The sequence below is a fragment of the Stegostoma tigrinum genome, chromosome 6, assembly GCF_030684315.1.
Source record: "Stegostoma tigrinum isolate sSteTig4 chromosome 6, sSteTig4.hap1, whole genome shotgun sequence".
Taxonomy (NCBI): domain Eukaryota; kingdom Metazoa; phylum Chordata; class Chondrichthyes; order Orectolobiformes; family Stegostomatidae; genus Stegostoma; species Stegostoma tigrinum.
Window position 1 is genome coordinate 50656364 of NC_081359.1, and position 23166 is coordinate 50679529.

A 23166-nucleotide genomic window follows, 5' to 3' on the forward strand; every position below is an offset into this window, starting at 1 on the left:
ACTCAGACCTCTTGGCATCATGGTAGCCCACAAATCCACCAACACACTAAAACAGCAGCTAATGAACTTAAAAGACCCTATACAGACTACAAGCAAAACAAACGTCATTTACAAAATACCTTGCAAGAACTGTGACAAACACTACAGTGGACAAACAGGCAGAAAGCTAGCCACTGGGATACATGAACATCAACTAGCCACAAAAAGACATGATTCACTATCACTAGGATCCTTACATACAGATGAGGAAGGATACCACTTTGATTGGGACAACACATCCATCCTAGGACAAGCCAAACAGAGACACGCACGAGAATTCCTAGAAGCATGGCATTCCAACCGGAACTCCATCAACAAACACATTGATTTGGAGCCCATCTACCATCCTCTGAGAAAAAATGGAAATGACATCACCAACCCAAGGAAACCTAAACAGTTAAATAGAAAGCGGGACATAACACCAGCGCTTCATCGGAGGCTCACTGATGATGTTACCTAGAATGGTGACGGATGGTCTGGGAACGAACCTTCCAGCTCAGTGAACCAGCTTACATCCGGAACAAAATAAAGACCCACTCTTTTGTGGATGGAGAAGAGGAGAGCATGACTGTGTTGGAGGTGGAAGGAAGACGTCAGATTGGCTGTGCACCCTTGCAACCGGGTGATCTTAATGCTGGCTTCGGCCTAACGCTGGTTCAGGGGAGCAACCAACCTGCAACGATGGCTGCGGCAAGTGCTCGTGCCCCGGGTCAGGGGGTCCGGAACACCATCTGCGTTTTCGTGAAGAAGGTGGATGAAGGTGCACCTGTGGGCCGCACCTTCTTCGTGAAGAGCATCCTATCGGACTGTTGTGGGTTCGCTGCTGCGGACATTTACTGCCTGCAGGATTTCCCTGGAGGAGGTCTCTATGATATAACCTTCAGGAGCGCCAAGCTATGCGAGCGCTTCCTGGAGGTTTTCAAGGAAAAAGGAGGTGAGGGCCTCCTCTCTGTACTGACTGCCGTCCCGCTGTTCGTGATGCCTGTGCAGAGGAGCCGTATGGTCACTGTACACATGTACAACCCGCATGTGCCAGCAGCTGATGTCCTGACCTTCCTTGGAAGGTACGTGAAGGTGGAAGGGGACCTAACCAACATAATGGACACCTTCGGGATCTGGACAAGTAAGAGGCAGGTCAGGGTGACGCTGAGGACGGGCGCGGACGGGAACATCATACACCCACCGTCCAGCTTCGCGATCGGCGGGAGCAAGGGCTACCTGACCTACGCAGGGCAACCCAAAGTCTGCCATGCCTGTGGTAGGTCAGGTCACGTGGCGGCCACTGCAAAGCCACCATCTGCAGGAACTGCAGGGAGGAGGGGCACCTTGCAAAGGATTGCCCAAAGGAAGAAAGCTGCAACCTTTGCGGGGAAGCGGGCCACCTCTACAGGGCATACCCGCGGCAGGGGAGCACTTATGCCCAGATCGCCGGCAGGGGCAATGCGGGGCAAGCCACCCCCGGAGGAGAGGAAGGCACCAGGCCCCTGCAAGGACCCCACTAATGTGCAGGAGGGCCAGGTCGTGCAGGATGGCCCAGCCCCGCAGGATGGACCCGAGGCCAGCAAAGCGCCCCTGCAGGCTCCGCTCCCCCCCGACAACCCGGAGTCGATGGAGGCGGTGACAGGTGACCCAGGGGAGTGGACGACAGTCCGGAAGGTGAGGAGGAAGGCACGCCGGAGGGCCCCAGCTCCGCCACCATCAGGCGGGAAGAGGCAGCTACAGGGGGCTACAAGAGCTCCTCTGACGAGGGGAATTCGGAGGAGGCCCGCCCAAAGCAGAAGCTGAAGATTTCCACTGCGAAGGAAAGCAGCACCCCGCTTCCAGGTTCCCTCCGACACCCAGCCACGTGCCGCTGGGGCCCTGGAGGGCTCCCTGGAACCTGCAGACGGGAAGCAGGAAACAACGTGCTCCCAACCTGACCCAGAGCCGGACTCTCCTGCCTCCGTACCCCCGATGGGGGGATGCCACCCGGAAGGCAGCACGGATGGTTTTCTGAGGCCGGAGAGCGTCCAGCAGTTCGGTCGGGCAATGGGCATGAAGGGACAGATGGAGGGGCTGAACCTTGGACTCTGGGAGGGTACTGCGGTCACTGCCCACAACGGGGGTACGAGTTGGGAGCATTAAGTGCGCAGCGTCAAGTCCATCGCAAGATGTGTGTCCACGTTGGCCTACCTGACCACCGTCAAGGCAAACCTCCTGTTTCTGCAGGAGTGCAGGATACCAGACCTCAGCAGGTACGGGAAATGGTCGGGCGCCTGGACCTGTGGGCCTTCAATCTCGTCGGGGGGTAACAACTGTCGCTCCTCGGGCCTGGCTATTCTGCTGCGGGGGTGCAACTTCACCATCTCTCAAGTTCAGGAGGTGGTGGGGGGGGGGGTGCCTCCTAGTGGCTGACGTCACCTCCAGGAACACTCCCCTGAGGCTGATCAATGTGTACGCCCCAGCGGTACGGAGTGAGCGGTTGGCTATCCTGCAGCAGCTTCCACCCCTGCTGGCTATGTCCAGGCCGGTCATCCTAGGCGGAGACTTCAACTGCATCATCGATGCAGATGGAAGATCCGGCATGGGGACAGCGGGTTGGGAGAGTCAACTGGACATCACATCCAGATTCCTGATGGGCATGGTGAAGGACGCCAAGCTGCTTGACGTCTTCAGCACCCCTGCAGATGGAGTGCAGCGGAGATACACCTGGTCACGGCCAGACGGGTCTATCTGCTCAAGGACAGACTTCCTGTTTGTGTCACCGGCATTCTCTGTCAGGTCCACCTGCATCGAGCCAGTGTTCTTCACTGACCACTGCCTCCTGCTGGCCAACTGTCACTTACAGGACGACCAGCAGGCCGGCACGGGGACGTGGAAGCTCAACACGACTCTGTTGACCCCAGAGAACGTCGAAGAGCTTAAGAGGGAATACGTCAGTTGGAGAACCGTGAAACCCCTCTTTGAGTCTCCAGGCGACTGGTGAGAGACGGTGAAGGAGAACATCAAGAGGTTCTTTGTCCTCAAGGGTGTTCGGAACGCGAGAGGCGGGGAAAGCTGTCGCGATTCCAGAAAAGGATGCAGAACCTGCTCCTTCTGCAGTCAATGGAGGTCGATGTCACGGAGGACCTCCAGCAAGCCTCACTCTTCGCTGCGGAGGCCTCCAGGATAATCTTCTGGTCCATGGTCCGCTCCGTGGAGCAGGATGAGACGTGCTCACGTTTCTTCCTTCAGAAGGTGCACAAAGAGAGCTCTGTGCTTAGCCGGCTGAAGGAGGACGACGGCTCGGTGACGTCGTCTCGGCCTGACATTTTGAGGATCAGCAGATCCTTCTATGCCAGACTGTACGACGCCAAGCCCACGGACAGCACGGCCTGCGAGTCGTTCCTGTCGTCTATCACGGAGGTCTTAGATGACGGCACAAGGGAGTGGCTGAACGGGCCGATATCCCTGGATGAGCTGACCAGAGCCCTCAAGTCCTTAGAGAGGAATAAGACTTCCCGGGAGCAATGGCTTAGTGGTCGAGCTGTATTCCACTCTGTGGGACCTGGTCGGCCAGGACCTGCTGGAGGTGTACAATAGTGCACTTCGGGCAGGGGAAATGTGCAAGTCCATGAGGAAGGGCATCATCACCCTCATTAACAAGAGGAAGGGGGAGAGGGAAGAAATTAAGAATTGACATCCTGTTTCACTACTGAACGTGGACTACAAAATCCTGGTCAAGGTCATAGCCAACCGGGTCAGGTCTGTCCTGGAGTCGGTGATTCACCCTGACCAAACCTGTGCTGTGCCGGGCAGGAAGATCGCTGAGAGTCTTGCGCTCATCAGGGATACGATCGCCTACGTGCAGGACAGGTGAGTGGACACCTGCCTCATCTGCCTGGACCAGGAGAAGGCCTTCGACAGGGTGTCTCATGCTTACATTAGGGACGTCCTTTCCAAATTGGGGTTCGGGGAGGGCATCCGCAATTGGATCCGGCTGCTCTACGCCAACATCGTTAGCGCAGTCTCGATCAACGGGTGGAAATCAGACAGTTTTCCTGTTAGATCTGGAGTCAAGCAGGGCTGCCCGCTCTCTCCTGCCTTGTTCGTGTGCTGTGTGGAGCCCTTCACCGCATCCATCAGGAAGGACGTGAGCCTGAAGAGCGTGACTATCCCAGGCAGCGGAGGCCTTCAGGTCAAGACCTCGCTGTACATGGACGATGTCTCCGTCTTCTGCACCGATCGTCGGTCGGTGAGTAGACTGTTGGACATCTGCAGCCAGTTTGAACTGGCCTCGGGTGCCAAAGTCAATAGGGGTAAGAGCGAGGTCATGTTCTTCGGGAACTGGGACGACCGCTCCTTCATCCCCTTCACCGTCAGGACAGACTACCTGAAGGTGCCGGGTGTTTGGTTCGGTGGAGCTGGGGCATGCACTAAGACTTGGGAGGAGCGTATCACCAAACTGAAGCAGAAGCTGGCCAGGTGGACGCTCCGGTCCCTCTCCATCGCGGGTAAGAACCTGGTTGTCAGGTGCGAGGGGCTTTTGGTACTGTTGTATGTGGCGCAGGCCAGGCCTATTCCCTGGACCTGTGCCGCTGCGGTCACCCGGGCCATCTTCCACTTCATTTGGGGGTCGAGGATGGACCGGGTCCGCAGGGACACCACATACAAAGACCTAGAAAATGGGGGAAAGGACGTACTGAACGCCACCCTCGCCCTGATGGCTATCTTTGTGTGCGGCTGCATCAATCTGTGTGTAGATCCTCAGTACGCAAACACCAAGTGTCACTACTTACTGAGGTTCTACCTGTCCCCCGTGTTGCGAAGGCTGGGCCTGGCCTCATTGCCGCAGAACGCTCTGGGTAGTTGGACCGTCCCGTACCACCTGTCCTTTGTGGAGAAATTTTTGAAAGGAAACACCTTTGACCACAAGGCCGACAGGCAGTGGTCAGCACGTAGTATTCTCGAGACCCTTCAGGAAAAGGAGAGGGTGCATCCCGTCGTGTGGTTCCCCACGCAGACTGCCAAAGTCGTTTGGCAGAATGCCTCATCGCCAGAACTTTCAAACAAGCACAAGGACATTGCTTGGCTGGCGGTGAGAGGGGCTCTGCCAGTGAGATCCTTTAGGCATGCCCGGAATCTCTGCGCCACCGCACGCTGCCCTCGAGGCGGCTGCGGGGAGGATGAGACTGTCTATCACCTCCTTCTGGAGTATGCCTATGCGCAGGAGGTCTGGAGGGGGATGCAGTGGTATTTTTCGAGGTTCGTCACGAGCAGATCTGTGACACAGGACTCCGTGCTCTACGGGCTGTTTCCCGGGACGCACACCGAGACCAACATCAACTGCGCCTGGAGGACCATCAATGCGGTGAAAGATGCTCTTTGGTCTGCCCGCAACTTGCTGGTCTGCCAGCTGAAAGAACTGACCCCGACCGAGTATTGCAGACTAGCGCACTCCAAGGTCCAGGACTACATGCTGAGGGACGCGCTAAAGCTTGGGGCAGCTACCGCCAAGGCGCGGTGGGGAAAGACCACCATATGAAACCCCTCTTCCAGAATAGTAACAAGGGCCCTATCTGGTAACTGGGCCCAGCTGGCACCTTCCCCAACTGGTCAGGGGGCCAACAGGGACTGTGCGGGGAGACGACTGCCGGGGTATTTTCTTTGCTTTTCTTTTTCTTTTTTTTGTTTTGTTTTTTCCTTTAGCTGGTATATGTACCCCCTAGGTAACCCGGAGCGGCTTGCATGACGGGTAGGTGTATAAATGTTTTATTTTTTGTACATTCTATGAATAAAGTATATTTTTTCAACTAAAAAAAAGTGACAAAACTAACCTGTATACTACTTTATCTTGAGATAACAAGGTCTAGAGCTGGATGAACACAGCAGGCCAAGCAGCATCAGAGGAGCAGGAAAGCTGATATTTTGGGTCTATTCCCTTCTTCAGAAATGAGGGAGGGGAAGGGGATTCTGACATAAAGAGAGAAAGAGTGGGAGGCAGATAGAAGATTGATAAAGGAGAAGACAGGTGGAAAGGAGACAGATAGGTCAAAGAGGCAGGGTTGGAGCCAGTGAAGGTGAGCGTAGGTGGGGAGTTAGGGAGGGTATAGTTCAGTCCAGGGAGGACAGACAGGTCAAAGAGGCAGGATGAGGCTAGTACGTAGAAGATGGTGGTGGGGCTTGAGGTGGGAGGAGTGAATAAGTGGGGGGACAGGTTAGGGAGGTGGGAACAAGCTGGGCTGGTTTTGGGATGCGGTCGGAGGAGGGGAGATTTTGAAGCTTGTGAAGCCCACGTTGATATATTGGATTGCAGGGTTCCCATGCGAAATGTGAGATGCTGTTCCCACAATCTTCAGATGGCATCATTGTGGCTCTGCAGGAGGCTCAGGACGGACATGTCATCCAAAGAGTGGGAGGGGCAGTTGAAATGGTTTGCAACTGGGAGGTGCGGTTGTTTGTTGTGAACTGAACGTTGTTATTGCGGGGAGAGGGTGTGAGGGATGAGTTGTGGGAAATGTGAGTGACACGGTCAAGGGTGTTTTTGACCACTGTGGAGGGGAAGTTGCAGTCCTTGAAAAATGAGGACATCTGGGATGTCCAGGAGTGGAATGCCTCATCTCAGGAGCAGATGTGGGGGAGGTGAAGGAATTGGGAATAGGGAATGGCCTTTTTGCAGGAAGGTGGGAGACAGGAAGTATATTCTAGGTAGCAGTGGGAGTTGGTGGGCTTGAAATGGATATCAGTTTCCAGATGGCTGCCAGAGATGGAAAGAGAGAGAGATATCAGAGATGGTTCAGGTGAACTTAAGTTTGTGGTGGAAGTTTTAGTGAAGTGGATGAACTGTGCCAGCTACTTCTACTTTATCTTCATTTCTTTTGTATAATAACCTTCTGTTTTATTGTTAAACTTAAATCTGCAGCATGACTTGCTTGGGATCAATGAAAAACGACAATGTTAAACCCAAACAAGAAATCAATTAAACTAGATTCGAGGTAGTTGGTAATAATGCCAGCTAGGTTCATGGCAAGATCAATAACTTTTAAATTAAATTTTATCTTTCAGCAACTAACTGTATGATTACACAACAAGATTTCATGTTTTAATACTTTTCCGATAAGAAATAAACTGTAAGCCACATTAGCTAAATAGTATTTTGCAAGGCAAAACTACCAAAAATCTACCTCCATTGTTATTATTATACATTGTCCCTAAAGTTGGCACTTCATTCTCAAAGAACCAATCCAAAGTAATTCATAGTTCCAAAGGGATCAGTTTCATTCTTTTATTTTCTCAGCCAGGCAACCCTAAGCCCAGACATGAATTTTGTTAAAAGGGTCAAATTGGAGATTACTCCTTCTAGACAAGGAAGGAAAATCTTCCAGCTTTGTTTAAGTGCCATGAACGTTGTCTCTTCCATTGGAGTATGAACTCCTATCTGCATTTCATATGGTGACTGATAAGGTCAGCATCTTCTCTATCTTTCTCCTCTCTCTCCCTTTCTTTCTCTCACTTGTTTTTCCTCCGTCTTTCTATTTCTTCTCTCTGTTTTTATTGATCGTTTGCTTTCTTTCTCATTTTCTTGCTTCATTTCTGTTTGCTCTCTCTGTTTGTTTCTTTCTCACTTGGTGTCTTTCTTTCTCTCTCATACTTACCCACTTGCAGTCTTTCTCTTTCTCAGTCTTGCTTTCGCCCTCTCTTGCTCTCACGTTTTCCTGCTTACTCTCACCATTGTCTTTATCTGTTCAATTTTTAGTACACATCTTTTTCATCATTCAATTTCATTTCTATCTGTTCTAGCTCCCTGGTTAGTAGCAAAGCAAAATACTGTTTCAACTATATCCATCATTACCTGTGGGCTTCCTTAGTGGATAATTCCATCCTATCTGTGCTCTTTATTATTGAAGGACTAGTAAAGTATGTTACTATTTTTCTGTGAAATTAATTTATCGATGAATATAAAATTCATCTTTGCCTTCTTGACTTTTTCACTTCAAATTGGATCAGTGATTTGTGCACAATCACCCCACTCTACCACTTTCCACCTCACACACACGGTCATTTCCGTTTGACAAAAAATTAGAAGGTACCAATGTCTAGACCTTTCTATAGCAAAGTACACAGCACTGCATTTATCTAAATAGTACAGGTCCATCCTCCCTGACCTGTTTGTGGCCCCTTCACAACTGAGAATTGAAATTCTCAATTCTGAATTAAAAATTGTGAGCTCAAGTTTTAGGTCAAAGATGGGTATACTGATGGAGAGCTACATTACTGCAAGATATAAAGGTGAATGCGAGAGAACATACATCAGATTCACAACAATAGTCCTAGAAAATAGGAATTTCATTTATGTAGATAAATTGAAAAAGAGAATGTTGAGAAGAAGGTGCATTAAATTAAGTGGGGTCTGGAGAGAGCATATAAGGAAAAAGTGTTCTCATTCGTGCAAGGAATGAGACAAGAGGGCACAGATTCAAGATAATTTTCAAAAGAAACAATGTCAAATGAGAGAAAAACATTCTTAAATAGCAAGTGTTCAGGATGCGGACTGCATTGTCTGAGCACATTTTTCCTCCAAATGAGGCATTCAAAAGGGAATTGAATTATTTTCAAAAAAATGAAAAATATGCGAGGCAAGGGAGCAACACTAGGTAAACTCCTTCTAGGGAAAGATGGTGAAAATAGAACAATTTGAATAGACACCTTCTTTGCTGTAAAAGTCCACAACAGCTTTTAATTGTGCAATAACCATCAGAACAGATTAAGACAGGGCAGATGCAGAAGTATGTTTCCAATGATGGAGGAGTCCAGATCCAAGGGTCACAGTGTAAGGTACAGAGTAAACCGTTTAGGACGGAGATGAGAAGAATTTTTTTCACCCAGAAAGTGAAGAGCTTGCAGAATTTGCTACCACAGAAAGCAGGTGAGGCCAAAACGTTGTATGATTTCAAGGAGGAGTTGGATATAGCACTTGGGGCTAAAGGGGTAAAAGGATATAGGGGAGAAGTCAGAACAGACTATCAGTTGGATGATTAGCCGTGATCTAATCATTGGTACAGCAAACTCAAAGGGCTGAATGGCTTACTCCTGGTCCTATTTTCCATGCTTTCATAAATTGATATTTCTTACATTGCTCTTTGTGAGGTCTTGCTATTTGCAAATTAGTTGCCTTATGTACCTGCATGATGTATCAAAAGTAATTAACTGGTTGTAAGATGATTTGTGATATTCTGAGGATATAAAAGCTTGAATGAAAATACAAATTCTTTATTCTTTCTTGAATATTCATCGATTTTTGTCCAATTTAAAAAGAACTATTTGAAAACTAGTGAATTGTGAAATATATAATTCAATGCATCACTATCTCATTTCCCACCTACTCCAAAATGTGGATTATCAGGAGATTTATCATCTTTGTGTCGTAATAACTTCTTCAGATGTTTTTCGTTGTGATATTGAACTCAAAGTTCTTCATTCTCTCTGCTTTAGAATGTTTTGGGAATTCCAAGCAGACAGATACACAGTATTTGTTCAATGTCATCAATCATGGTTTTATTCTCCATTGTAATTTTTTGTCTCCACTTGCAGGGACTCTTATTTAATTTTCTTAATCTCTGTAAAATCTTCTGTACATTTGTAAACAATGTTGTATTCTTTATTGCCCTTTTCAATTTGTTAGTCATTCTTTGCTGAATTTTAAAACCCAGCAACCTTCAAGATTATTCCTCTTTTTAGTCATGTTATGAACCTCTTCCTGTATTCTAATACAATCCTCAAGTTCTCTTGTAAGCTATTAACTGAACAGCATTTCCCTCTGTACATTTTATTTAAAGGAACTTATATGCAATACTGGGGAAACAGGATTAATGTGCAATATTCATATAGCATTAGACTTGTCTTTACTAACAAATCAGCTCATTCATCTTCAGAACAAGTAATATCATAAAACCTTGACTTTGTTTTTAAGCAAAGCATAATATATAGTCTTCTTGGACCTACTGTCTGTGTGGAGTTTGCATGTTATCCCCAGGTTTGCATGGATTTCCTCCACGTCCTCTGGTTTCCTCCCACTATCCAAAGATCTGCAGGTTAGTTGGAGTGGTTGTGCTAAATTGCCCATAGCGTGCAGGGATGTGTAGATTAGGTGGCTTAGCTATAATTGACTCCTGCCAGCACAAAAATCAATCTTTTGTTGCACTGCCTCTGTAGCCAGAAATCATTCCTCAAGTTAAGAAGACCAAAACTACACAGAATATTCTCGGCATGATCTCACTAAGGCCCTGTACAATTGCAGTAAAACATTCCTGAAATTAAATCCCATCTCTATGAAGGCCAATATATAACTTGCCGTCTTCACAGTTTGCAGTACCTGCATGCTTACTTTCAGTGACTGCTGGACAAGGAAAACGGGTTTCGTTGCACGTTCTCCTTTCCCAAATTATCACCATTCAGATAATCTGCCTCCCTGTTTTTGACACTAAAGTAGGTGTGGTGTACCACAAGTATCTGTTCTGGATCCTCTTCTACTTGTGATTTTTGTAAATGATTTGGATGAAGGAATGGAAGGGTGGATTAGTAAGTTCACAGACAACATGAGGGTGGGTTGAGTTGTGGACAGTGCGGAGGGCTGTTCTAGGTTACAAACGGGCATTGATAGGATGCAGAGCTGGACTGAGAAGAGTCAGGTGGACTTCAACCCTAAAAAAGTGTGAGGTGATTCATTTTGGAAGGACAAACTTGAAAGCAGAATACAGGGTTCATGGAAAGATTCTTGACAGTGTGGAGGAGCAGAGGGATTTTGGGGTTCACGTTTATAGTCCCCTGAAAGCTGTCACCCAGGCGGATAGAGTTGTTAGGAAGGCATATGGTATGTTAGCTTTCATTTAGAGGGGTTGAATTCAAGAGACGTGAAGTTACGCTCCAGCTATACAAAAGCCTGGTTTGGCCACATCTGGAGCATCGTGTCCAGTTCTGGTCACCTCATTACAGGAAAGATGTGGAAGCGTTGGAAGAGGTGGAAAGGAGATTTACCAGGATGTTGGCTGGAACGGAGGGAAGGTCTTAACGAGGAAAAGGTGAGAGATCTCGGGCTTTTCTCTTTAGAACAATGAAGAATGAGAGGTGACTTGATAGAGGTGTACAAAATGATCAGCGGTCTAGATAGAGTGGACAGCCAAAGATTTTTTCCTAAAGTGGAGGTAGCTATTACGAGGGGGCGTAGTTTTAAAGTGAGTGAAGGTAGATACAGGGGAGACGTCAGAGGTAGGTTCTTTACCCAGAGAGTGGTCAGAATGTGGAATGCATTGCTGGAGAGGGTAGTGGAGTTGGCCTCATTAGGGGCATTTAAGCAGCTATTGGATAGGCATATGGATGCTAGTACAAGGTAGGGGTGGAGGTTAGATAGACCTCAGGATTAGGATAAAAGTTTGGCACAACATTGTGGGCCGAAGGGCCTGTACTGTGCTGAACTGTTCTATATTCTATGTTCTCAAACATGATGGTCTTAATTATATTCTTTTCCCTCTATTCTCCTCCTTCTTACATTTATAATTACATCCGGTTTGAATGTTAAAAAAGCCTTTTGTTTACACTTTTACATGACATTATCATGAACACGAGAAAGTATACCAGTGGAAGTGAGATTTATTAAGTGGCATAATCTATTAATCCTGTGTTGACAGCTTTCTTTCTGACACGCTCTAAGCACGGCCATATACTGTGTAGTGGCATGCTATAAACAATATAGCACTGACAACAGAGATTCACAAACATTGACTTACAGCTACTTTAAATATGATTGGACAATTAAAATTAGGCTTGCACAAACTTCGAAACCGGTAAGAAAACATTTAATAAAGGATATGGATGAATTGACGATAATTTACTTGTAAAATAGATTGTGGGTAAGTTTGAAGATCCATCCCTTTGACCAAAACTAGTTAGATGAAGCAGCACTTCTTTCAACAACCAAAGTTACTGAAACCAGAGGGAACAAGGATATCAAAAAGCTTATAGATGGTTGCAAAGATTTTGAAGTTGATGAAAAGGGGTTTACAAGCTTACTGAGCTGGTCAAAAGACAGGTTTTGGAGTAGATGACTTATTGGAAGTCAGAAATATAATCTGCATGTAGAACTCAGGCATCAGCATGGAGGACATGAGGACAACTGAATTTTATTACAAAATACGAACTATTAATGGGTATTACTTTAAATTAATAGGGAGGTCTTGTGACACATTAGGAAGTGTCCCTTCCTTTGAGCCAAATGGTCCAGGATTCAAGTACTGCTCCAGGATTTGATAGTCATGGTAGGTACATTAATAACATATCATAAAAGGTCAACTATCAATTTCCAAATTCTTCCAACATGCCCATTGCAGGCAGCAAGAATGGGAGAGACTCCAGGTCAGCTTTAGTTTTGATCAGTTTTCATACATGAACCATAAAGTACAGCCGAGACATTTTCAGATGTGATACGAAACACCTCTGGAGCAGATGGGACCTGAATCCAGGTCTTCTGGCTCAAAGGTAGAGACACTAACACTACACCACAAGAACCCCAAAATTTGGGGGCATGCCTATCATAAATGAAGATGGTTGTAATTGTTGGAGGGCAAGCATCTTACTTCCAGGACATAATTTAAGGAGATCTTCAGGGCAGATATTTTTAATCAATCCATTCCGAGATGATATGACGCACCTCAGGACAGGTGGAAGCCTAACTCAGGCCCCCTGTCTCAGAGACAGGGACCCTAACATTGCACCATGTGGGTGTTGCTCAAGCTCCAGGCTAATGACCTGTTCCAGGAAAAAGAAATTATGGAAACCAACATATCTTATGTATTTCCTTAAAATGGGAGATGTTTAAATACATAAAACTTGATTAACAAAAATATGCAAGGATCTAAATTAAATGCAAGATCTTTCACTTACCGAATTTCCATTCTCATCAATAATAGAGATGTAATTAGGATTGCTTTTGTTTGGGTAAGACAACAGGACATCATAGTGAACTAATTCAACTGAATCCAGTCCCCAGTTCTTCCACTGTGTTTGAATCTGTTGGGCTAACTGGAGATTTTTTTCAGTTCCAGCTAAATGAGGAAATCGTGTCCAATTCCTGAATGAAACAAAATTAATGCTCATGGGTACTTGAAAGCTGATTGATCTGTAGGGTAACATTGAAAAACTTAACATAGGAAATAATTTAGTATTTTCAAAAAGAAACATAAACTGACTTATCATTTCATTAAAGATAACAAAGTGATAAGCTGGATGAACACAGCAGGCCAAGCAGCATTTGCTTGGCCTGCTGTGTTCATCCAGCTTCACACTTCGTTATCTTAGATTATCCAGCATTTGCAGTTCCCATTATCTCTGATCATCATTTCATTAAAGTCTGGCTCCATAACATCTGAACTGAGCACATTAACCTTGTTGAATGGCTCAACCTGTATTGTTTTAGTCCACTGCCATTCATGGCCTGACAATGCATTAAACAAGGGAGCAAATTAGCTCTGCCCTAGCAGTGTCACACTTTGTGCAGTGATTATTACATTTAAGTTCATTATGGAATAATTAGAACAACTGAAAGAAGAATCAACTTGCATTTGTTTGGTGTGAGTATGTCAAATTAGACAGACAATCACACTTGACAGGGTATAGAGTGCTTATCTATTAGCAGAAGAGAGGTAGGACATCACATCTTGTAGTCACAATAAATCAATTAAAAGTGATGCTTTAGTTTTGATCAGTTTTCATACATGAACTATAAAGTACAGAAATATTTGTATTTATTCACAAATTTTCCAGAAAAAAAAACTGATCATTGTAATGTACAGCACAGGAGATTCTGCTCAATTATGTTGATTTTCTTCACCACAATTCTTCTGATACTAGTGCAAATGATGCAAAAAATCATGGAATTTTTTAACCAGAAATTACATTTAAGGAAACTTCAGTATCTGCATTTTTTTGTGTTTTGAAAAAGAAAGATGCACAAAGAAATTGGCTGGGCCACAAAACATGTAACAGTACACAGAGCAAATTAATCATATTTGGAAGTGTCCACAAAATATGCTAAGTTGCAGCTTTCCAAGGTTGGTCCAGATGTTAACCCATTTGTGAAAAGTTAATTTCTCGTCCTTTTATGATTAATTTCACTACAGGTTTCTATTGATTGTCAAACCAAGCGGAAGATGTCAGATCTTCTGAAACTGTGCCATTGATTTGTGAGGCATCATTGCTGATCATTGAGCCGCCGTGCCATCGTAACTTACCACCAACTCATCTCTAATGAAAGCACAACTCATGGCCCTCTGGGAATATAGAAAATTATACTTTGCAGTTCAAATTCCAAAAAAATTAATGTTAACCTAGCATTTTACATTTGATTACCAATGCTCAGCTCATTGACTCCACTTAATTTTCTACATTTTAATCACGTGGAATGCCATCACAGTTATCGTCACAGTATTCTCTGGCTTAGATCGTTATCATAAAAATCTTTTTGTTTTTCGTTCCTTGCAACCTGGGTTCGTTCATTCTATGGGTACAACAGTGTTTCACAGGCTTTCCATTAAATTCTGGTTCCTAAGAATTTATTGATTCACGAACTAGAGTTTCAGAAGTTAATAAAGCTATGTATTAGCCAGAGTTATAGTTCACTTACTCAATCCCACTTTTATGGAGGGGAGGTTGAAGCCAACAGGCTTACCTGCTGTGGCAGGGAACCTATCAGATACATTAAGAGCCTCGTTCCATTTTGAGAAGGTCTCCAGGCTCCTACATCGGCAGAGGACAACTTCGGGCATGGAAGTCGACAACTACCGGGGGCAGGCAGTCCTGGAAGCCTACAGGCCCTCCTTGTCTTCCTGGGTGCAGATAATAGAAACAATAATAGAGCATTTGGCTCCTCAAGCCTGTTTCGCCATTCAACTGTGTCATGGAAGATCTTCTACTTCAATGTTACTTCCCTCACGTGTCTTGATATCTTTAATACCTAGAAATCTACTCATCTCTGTTTTGAGCATATTAAACAATAGACTCTACACAGCTTGGTGAGAGAATTCCAAAGATTCACTAACCACTGACAGAAATTCCTCCTTGTTTCCTAAATGGTCTTCCATATTTTGCGATTGTGCACCGTCCCCCCCAAACCAACACTCCCAGCTAGATGAAAAATCTTTCCTACATCTACCCTTTCAAGCACAGTAGGAAAGTTGCAAGTTTCAATAAGATCACCTCCTATTCTTCTAAACTGCACAGAATGCAGGTCCAGTCTCCTCTATCTTGCTTCATAGGGCAATCCTGCAAAACAGAAATTAGACTGCTGAACTTTGGTTGCATTTCCTTTATGGCATGTAAATCGTTCATTTAATAAGGAGACCAAAACTGGACACAACACTCCAATTTCACCAAAACTCTATACAATTGTGGCACAATGTCTTTAGTTTTGTACTCAAAATGGCTTGTGAGAAAGGCTGGCAAGAACTACAGATGCTGGAGTCAGAGGTAACACAGCCCTCCAGCTCCACACAGTGTTATCTTTGCAATAAAGGTAAATTGCTTGCTGTACCAGCATGTTAGTTTTCAGTGACTAAAAACACCTAAGTCTCTTTGGGTATCAATACTTAACAATCTCTTTTCATCATTGAAGAAATTTTCCACAGTATTTTTTTCTACCAAAGTAGTAAAATTTTTTGTACATTATGTAACATCTGCCATGCTCTTAACCATTTATTTAACCTGTTCAAGTCTGCTTGAAGTATCTTTACATCCTTCTCACAATTCACAAAGCCACCTCACTTTGTATCATCTACAAACTTGTAAATATTACATTTGGCCTCACATCCAAGTCATTGATGTGAATTGTGAATAGCCAGGGCCCGAAAACCAATTTCTTATCTGTTTTCTGTCCATCAGCCAATTCTCAATCCAGACCAGTCTATCAACCCCCAACCCATGTACTCTAATTTTGTTTACTAACCTGTCATAACCTGAGCAAAAGCTTTCAGAAAATATAAAAGTACCATACACATTACTGTCACCATATCTATTCTGCTAATTATGAGCTCAAAAACATCCCACACATATTGAATTGGCCCAACCCTATGTCTCCAGTTCTCACTGGTCTCATGGTAAATTTTCCCTTAGTATTTTCCCTAATACTAATTTCAGGCTAACAAATTTATGGTTCCCTGTTTTTCTTTTCTTCCTTTCTTAAATAGCGCCATAATATTTTCTAACATTAATCTGCAGTAACCATTCCAGCAACCTATAAAATGTTGGCAATGGTTCACATGTGTATCAATTATATCCACAGGGACCCACTTAATACTCTGGAATGTAGTAGATCGGGTCCAGACAATTACCAGTTTTGGGTCCCATTATTTTCTCTAGTAATACTATGTTTTATTAATACTAATTTCTTGCAATTCCTCATTTTTGCTAGCTCCTTGCTTCTCTGGTATTTCTCTCTTATATCTTTCTCTGTGAACATAGACCAAATTTTTGTCTAGGTTTTCTGCATTTTCCTTATTTCTCATTATTAAATTCTCCCACCTTTGCCTCTATTTGGCCCACATTTATCTTTACTAGCCTTTTCCCTTTACATATATATAAAAGCTTCTACAGTCCACATTTATGTCTGTCATTAGTTTACTTTCATATTTAGTCTTCCCATTCTTTAATCAATTTCTTTGGTTCACCTTTGTGGCGTTCTAAAATGCTCCCAGTCATCAAGTTCCCTATTCTTTTGTAGGAACTTTATAAGTCTCCTCCTTCAATCCAATACAATCTTTAAGCAGTCACACACCACTTTGTAGAGTTGAAAAATTGGAGTTAGAGCAATTCACTATTAAAATACCCCCACCTACCCTTAGTTTATAGTCTGCTGCTCCTTTCATGCTAATGGGCCTCTTATTTGTACTGAAGCTTTGAAAGCCTATATGCCATCCTTAATTAGATTGAGAATCCCATAAAATTCCCAACGCAACGTTTTTCTCTTCAATTGGGACGCAGCTCTCATAGGATTCAGAACTGTGCCTATTGCCCACAGAAGAACAATCCAGTCATCTTTAATTACTTTCCAAAATCTGCTCTGCTCACTACATTCTCCAAATATTCTCGCAAATAGCTTTACCCTTTGCAGAACATATGAGCTCTTTCATGCTATATAGTTATAAACCTAACAGACAAAGACTATACAGTGTATTTTACAACCCCACTAGCCTATTTGAAGGTAGAAGTAGCACATAACATAAAATGGATGGCTCTCCCACCACTTTCGTACTGACCTCTCAATACCTATCTAGGTCTTTATTCAACCTCTCTCACTATAATATGTGCAGCTGGGGAAGGCAAAAAGACAGAAGGAAATGAGGGTTGATACCTCCTCTAGAGTTCTTTATGCCCACTGGGATCACTCATCTCTCCACCCAAAAAAGATAATACCCTATTACTTTGTGCCCCACACCCGGCCACCTCCTCCCCATCCCATCAATAATCACCAAGTTCACTTTCCTGCTCTCTCCTCATAATACATTTCTTTATTCCATTAACAAACAAGTCCGTAGCATTAAAAAAGTAACAGAAGTAACTCATTGAATTTTCGCTAACACACATCACAAAGATTGAAAACTGTTCCATTTTAACATATTAAGTCAAAGAAGCTAATTTGCATTTATTTAATTCTTATTTTTCAAAAGCAATTGTGATGCACCATCTTCTTGGGATTTATACATTACAAGACAAGAGGATAAACAAATAGAAATTAGGAGCCATTCATCTAGCCTTCTGGCACAGTGGGTATCAATCTTACCTCTGAGCTAGGATCTCTGGGTTTGAGGCCCACCCCAGGGCTTCATCGTCAACGAAGATCCATTCCTTGTAGAGTCAAGTAGGTTGAACATAGACACAAAAAGCAGACAGGAAGAGCAGGAGAAATCATTTGTCAGTCATGTGAGAAAGAGTGTTGCAATCTCTGCCACAGCCCAAGTACAGCAGGCTTCTCTGGATAAATTCTCACATTACATACTCTCATTCATAATCAGTCCTCAATGCAAGTGTTCTACCACCACATCCCACAGCATTTTACTTTTCACTATTTCAGCACAATGCCAGCCCAACATGAAGTTGAAAACATTGTCCAACAGTTCAGAACCAACAAGTCACGGGTGTATGCAAATACTAAAATACGGCTGAGAAGCACATTTGACTTGTATGCACAAACTCAATTCCCTCATCAGGATGGAGAACAGTATGGTAGGGATAAACAATGCGGTAATTGTGAACACTGTCCAGCATAGGGAATGTCACTGCAAAAATTATTCACGGTCGCTGAAGAGTTCTTTCAGAGTCACTATGCAGATTCCACCTATCAAGAGGTAGAGTGGGCATGAACTTCACACCAATGTGAATTCAAGAAGAGTGTAGAGAACAGCATCAACCTCCACAGAAGTCTTTCTTTAACCTCACAAAGACCGTTGCCTCTCAATTATGATGACCTATGGCGTATGCTCCTTTGATGTGGCCATCTGCAGAAACTCATTGCCATCCTCCACCTGTTGTACAATGGCATCAAGTCATTATCCTTATTAACGTGTCCACCACAAAACAAAATTGTGCAAACTGGGATCAAATCCAGTTGTGTCACTGAACCAACACTCATTCCATCTTCCTTACTACAAACTCTCTAATCCATTTCCATGATGTTTCCAAGAAGTATGGAACTTCTTTACAGGATGCGTGGGAAACTGTTCAACCACCATCAGGCCAGAACCGAGATCACATAACCTCCACTACTGAGCTACAGCATGCAGACATCATGTCCGCACACATGCGCACACACTTGGAGGTCAAGATGCAAATTACTGTCAATGCATTCACGGAAGGATATGACAGAATGGCCCTCAGTATAAACATCCTGAAGACAAAGATGCTCTCGCAGCCTGCTCCCACCACATAACATTGAGCTCACCTGGTGATTCATGGTGAGCTACTGGACAAAGTGGTTCAATTCACATTCCTTGGAAGCTTCCTGTCAGCAAGGGCAGGTATCAACAACAAAGGTCACACTGCCTCTAATATGCCAGTGCATGTGGCCATGTGAGGAACAGAGCATTTGAACATAAAGACCTCAAACCCAACACCAAGTTGCTGGTCTACAAGTACTACTATATGGGTGGAAAATTGGACAATATTCAAAAGATTCTTTAAATCACAAGCTTCGCATGAAATATCACCCATGCATCCACAAAATGCTGCCAATATACCAACAGGATATGTGATCCAATATCAATGTCCTCTCTCAGGCCTACATCCACAAAATCTGGTTAATTACTTAGCTACATTTAACTGATCAAATTATCCAAATGGCTCCGACAACACTTCCAAACAGGCTCTCTACTCTGTTAAGGTACACAGTTACTAGGAAGACAGAGGAAATGCTGCAAGTTCATTCTCATAGCCTCCTTGAAAAAACAATTCAAAATTGCCCAAACTTGAGGGAAAATACCCACAAAGATGGGAACCATTTTGAGTATTCCGTACAGGCCCGTACAGAGGCCAAGTGCAGTGTTCAGAAGAAACATTCAAGAAACTGAGCATTCTACTGACCCACTTCAGCAAACACCTGTTGCCAGTATTTGGCTAGACATCCTAAAGCAGAAGAAAGTCATTCTCAATCTTGAGGAACTGCCCAACACAATGACACCATTCAAGTCCAAACTCGACAGCAGTATGCTGCATCAGTGCAATACAGAAGGCACAAGTCCATGATTAAATTTCTTTCTGCACTATATATGCTTTAAACTTCCCGTAATAGTGCCTTAATTTCCTTTGAGGCATTATAATTGAAATAGTTCCAGGCAGAAAACAGGCACTGTAATATCACTGCTAACATAATTTCTCCAGCATTATTTCTCAAGAATTAGTGACTATTTTTACATCTGGTTCATGTCTAATTTTAACTTCTTCCCTTTAAACCACACTAGTGCACTTTGCAATTTTTAAAATATATATTAGCAGCTTTCCAGCCATGGTCAGTCAGTTTATTTTTGTTTTAAATATATTACTAGGGCCACAAGTTTATTGTAAAGAAATAATTGAAAATATACATTTTCAAAATAATATTTTCAAGTTCAAGTTACATCTATATGACCTCTCATTGCGTTTATTGATTAATGTGACCTCTTATTCTTTGTTCAAAATGCAAGACACTTAATCTTGTATTTGTGTACTTGCTTCTCATTCTAAGTCCTTCAGCCACTGGAAAGTACTCTTTAATCTAATCTGTTCTATTTGTTATCTTTCTAAACTCTTGTTATGCAATTATGCAGCGATCTTTTCTACAAAAACCAGCTCTGAGCTTTCCAAACCTTTCCCGATACGAGACAACGTATGTGCTTCGTTTAAGAACTACAGATGCTGAAGATCTGAAGCAAAAACAGAAATCACTGCAAAAACTCAACAGGTCTGGCAATATCTGTAGAGAGAAAGCTGTGTCAATGTTTCAAGTTCAGTGGCCTTTAATCAGAACAAGAACATACTTGTGAATCTGTGTTGCTCTCTCCCTAATGTTGCAATATCCTTCTTAGAGTGGAGCCCAAAGTAATAGTTCAATTCAGGTTTTACATAGACCCATCAGTATCTCTTGGTCTTAATATTCTATGCTTCATAATAAAGTTGCAGAATTCCACCTTTTAAAAATATCATCTAATTAGCTGAGCCTCTTTCTCTGAGTTTTAGGTCACCAGTCTTAATATCTCCTGACATGATTTTTTTGTCAAATATTATCTATTTTCATTTTTTCTTCACTATGTTGAATGCGCCACATAATTAAATGTTGCCTGTTCATAATCCCAAGTGTTGTAAACTCTACTTATCCTTATAACCTTAAAATAACAAGCTTCCTTTTCTGATGGAATATATTATTTTCTGTTTCACTTAATCTTGTAAAACAATATTACTGTCAGCGAATACCATGCCCATTGCCCCTGCAGCCTCACTTGCATCACACTTTATCTTCAAATACCTGCCCTAATCCAATTTGGTGTTCTAACTCTACCAGTTACTTTTCCACTTTTGGCTTGAATTTTAAAACTTACTGTACTGTGATCACTACATCCCAGATTCTCATCCACTCTCAGCTCAACTATCTGCCTTACCTAATTTCTGAAACTAACCGTGGGATAGGTACTGGTCCACCAATCACAGGTTCTGTATCTCTCGTGTTCTTCCAATCACAGACCAATTCTCATCTTCACTTTCAACCGATAGGCTGTCACTTGCTAGTGAACCAATTTTTGGACGACCAGCAAGAGAGACGTTTGGCTTCAGAAACTGGGTCACAAAGATTGTAATGGACCACGTCTAGATTGAGGTGGCACTGTAGGTGGAGTCTGGCCTAAGAGTAGAATGCGCCAAGTTTAGGTAGAGTGCTGTCTGCTGTGGAGCAGTGGGGGAGTAGGTGAGGTTGTGGGGTTGGTGATGGAGGTGAAGGAAGTGTCCAGGGTGGCAGAGGGCAAGATTAGATTAGATTCCTCACAGTGTAAACAGGACCTTTGGCCCAACAAGTCCACACCGCCCCTTGGACCATTCCACCCAGACCCATCCCCCTACAACCCGCACACCCCTGAACACTACGGGCAATTTAGCATGGCCGATCCACCTAGCCTGCACATCTTTGGACTGTCGGAGGAAACCGGAGCACCCAGAGGAAATCCACACAGACACGGGGAGAACGTGCAAACTCCACACAGACAGTTGCCCGAGGCTGGAATCGAACCAGTGTCTCCTTGAGCTGTACAACTTCCCTCCACTGCCCAAACCCAATCCCAACTCCCTGCGTACAATCACCTTTACTGGCTCCATCTCCGCCTCCTTGACATGTCTTCAACTATTGCTTGTTGGTTTCACAATGCTTGTGATGACACTGTGAGGCTGCAGTGTTAACCACTGAGCCACCGTGCCGCAAAGAAACACTTGGCAAGGGAGATACAGAAGGTAGCTGAAATAGTTGAGGAAAAGTGCGTGCAAAGCAGGGAGAACAGTTTTAAATATGACAACAAATAAATACTCAGTTAACTGGGAGCTAGAGAAACTTACTGAGAAATGAATTCCTTGAAAACAACAATGGAATATTTTGATTCAAACAACAGTGATCAGGATCTACTAAATGGGGTAAAAAGGTAGTGATACCACTGTAATTGAGACTGTTACATTTATAATTGTTAAATTTATGTCTGGAATCTTCAAATTTTAACCTTGTTTACATGTTCTAGTTTTGTGCATATATGATTAAAACAAATTAGCTTTATGAGTATGCAGGATGGAATCTTTATCTGTGGTGGTGTGTATTTGTTATTTTGAGAAAACAGCATTTACTGCCAACTTATGTCTGTTATCTTGAGGAAGGTTAATTACCGTGGCATCTACAATATTAATACTTTCCTTGTAATTTGGTGGCTTTAGCTTTAATGGAGGTTGACAACTGAGGATATTGATGAATTCTACTTCTGCTTCATTGCAAGTACAAATATCCCATTGGTCAACACAAATAAAGAAGAAATTGGTAATATATACAATTGAGTTAGTGAGAAGGAAAACGTACCCCCCAAAAATCATCAAGTAGCTCTCAGGAAAATCTCATGATCCTGTCGTTTATTCCTACTGCCCTGTAAATAATTAAAACTTCCCAGCACAGGGTACAGAAAACAATGTATATGAAGTTATTGTAAGGGTCATGTCTTTTTATTTTTGAGTTTTAACGGTTGTGGACTAATAAGAAAGAGCTGTCTTAAAAGCCAGTGCTTGAAATGGTGGCTGGCTGTTTAGAAAAACAAGTAACTCATCACAAACATTGTGAAACCAACAAGCAATAGTTGAAGACATGTCAAGGAGGCGGAGATGGAGCCAGTAAAGGTGATTGTACGCAGGGAGTTGGGATTGGGGTTGGGCAGTGGAGGGAGGTTGTACAGCTCAAGGAGACAGGGATGAGGCTGGTAGTAGGAGGTGGGCGTGGGGGTTGGTCAGTGAGGTGTGAGGAGCAGATAGGTCAGAGAAAAGACGGACAGGTCAAGGAGGCAGGGACAAGCTGGGCTGGTCTTGGGATGAGGATGGGGGTGGGGAGATTTTGAAGCTTGTGACGTCCACATTGAGACCATT

The 23166-nt window shown here is 43.7% G+C and overlaps 1 protein-coding gene across 1 annotated transcript in view; it reads right to left on the minus strand.

Moving 5' to 3' along the window:
* naalad2 (N-acetylated alpha-linked acidic dipeptidase 2) overlaps positions 1-23166 on the minus strand; it is a 166857-nt gene that overhangs the window by 127297 nt on the left and 16394 nt on the right. The window contains exon 3 of the mRNA XM_059646558.1: positions 12934-13120. Coding sequence (XP_059502541.1) covers positions 12934-13120 — 187 coding nt within the window. The remainder of the gene's footprint in view (positions 1-12933; positions 13121-23166) is intronic.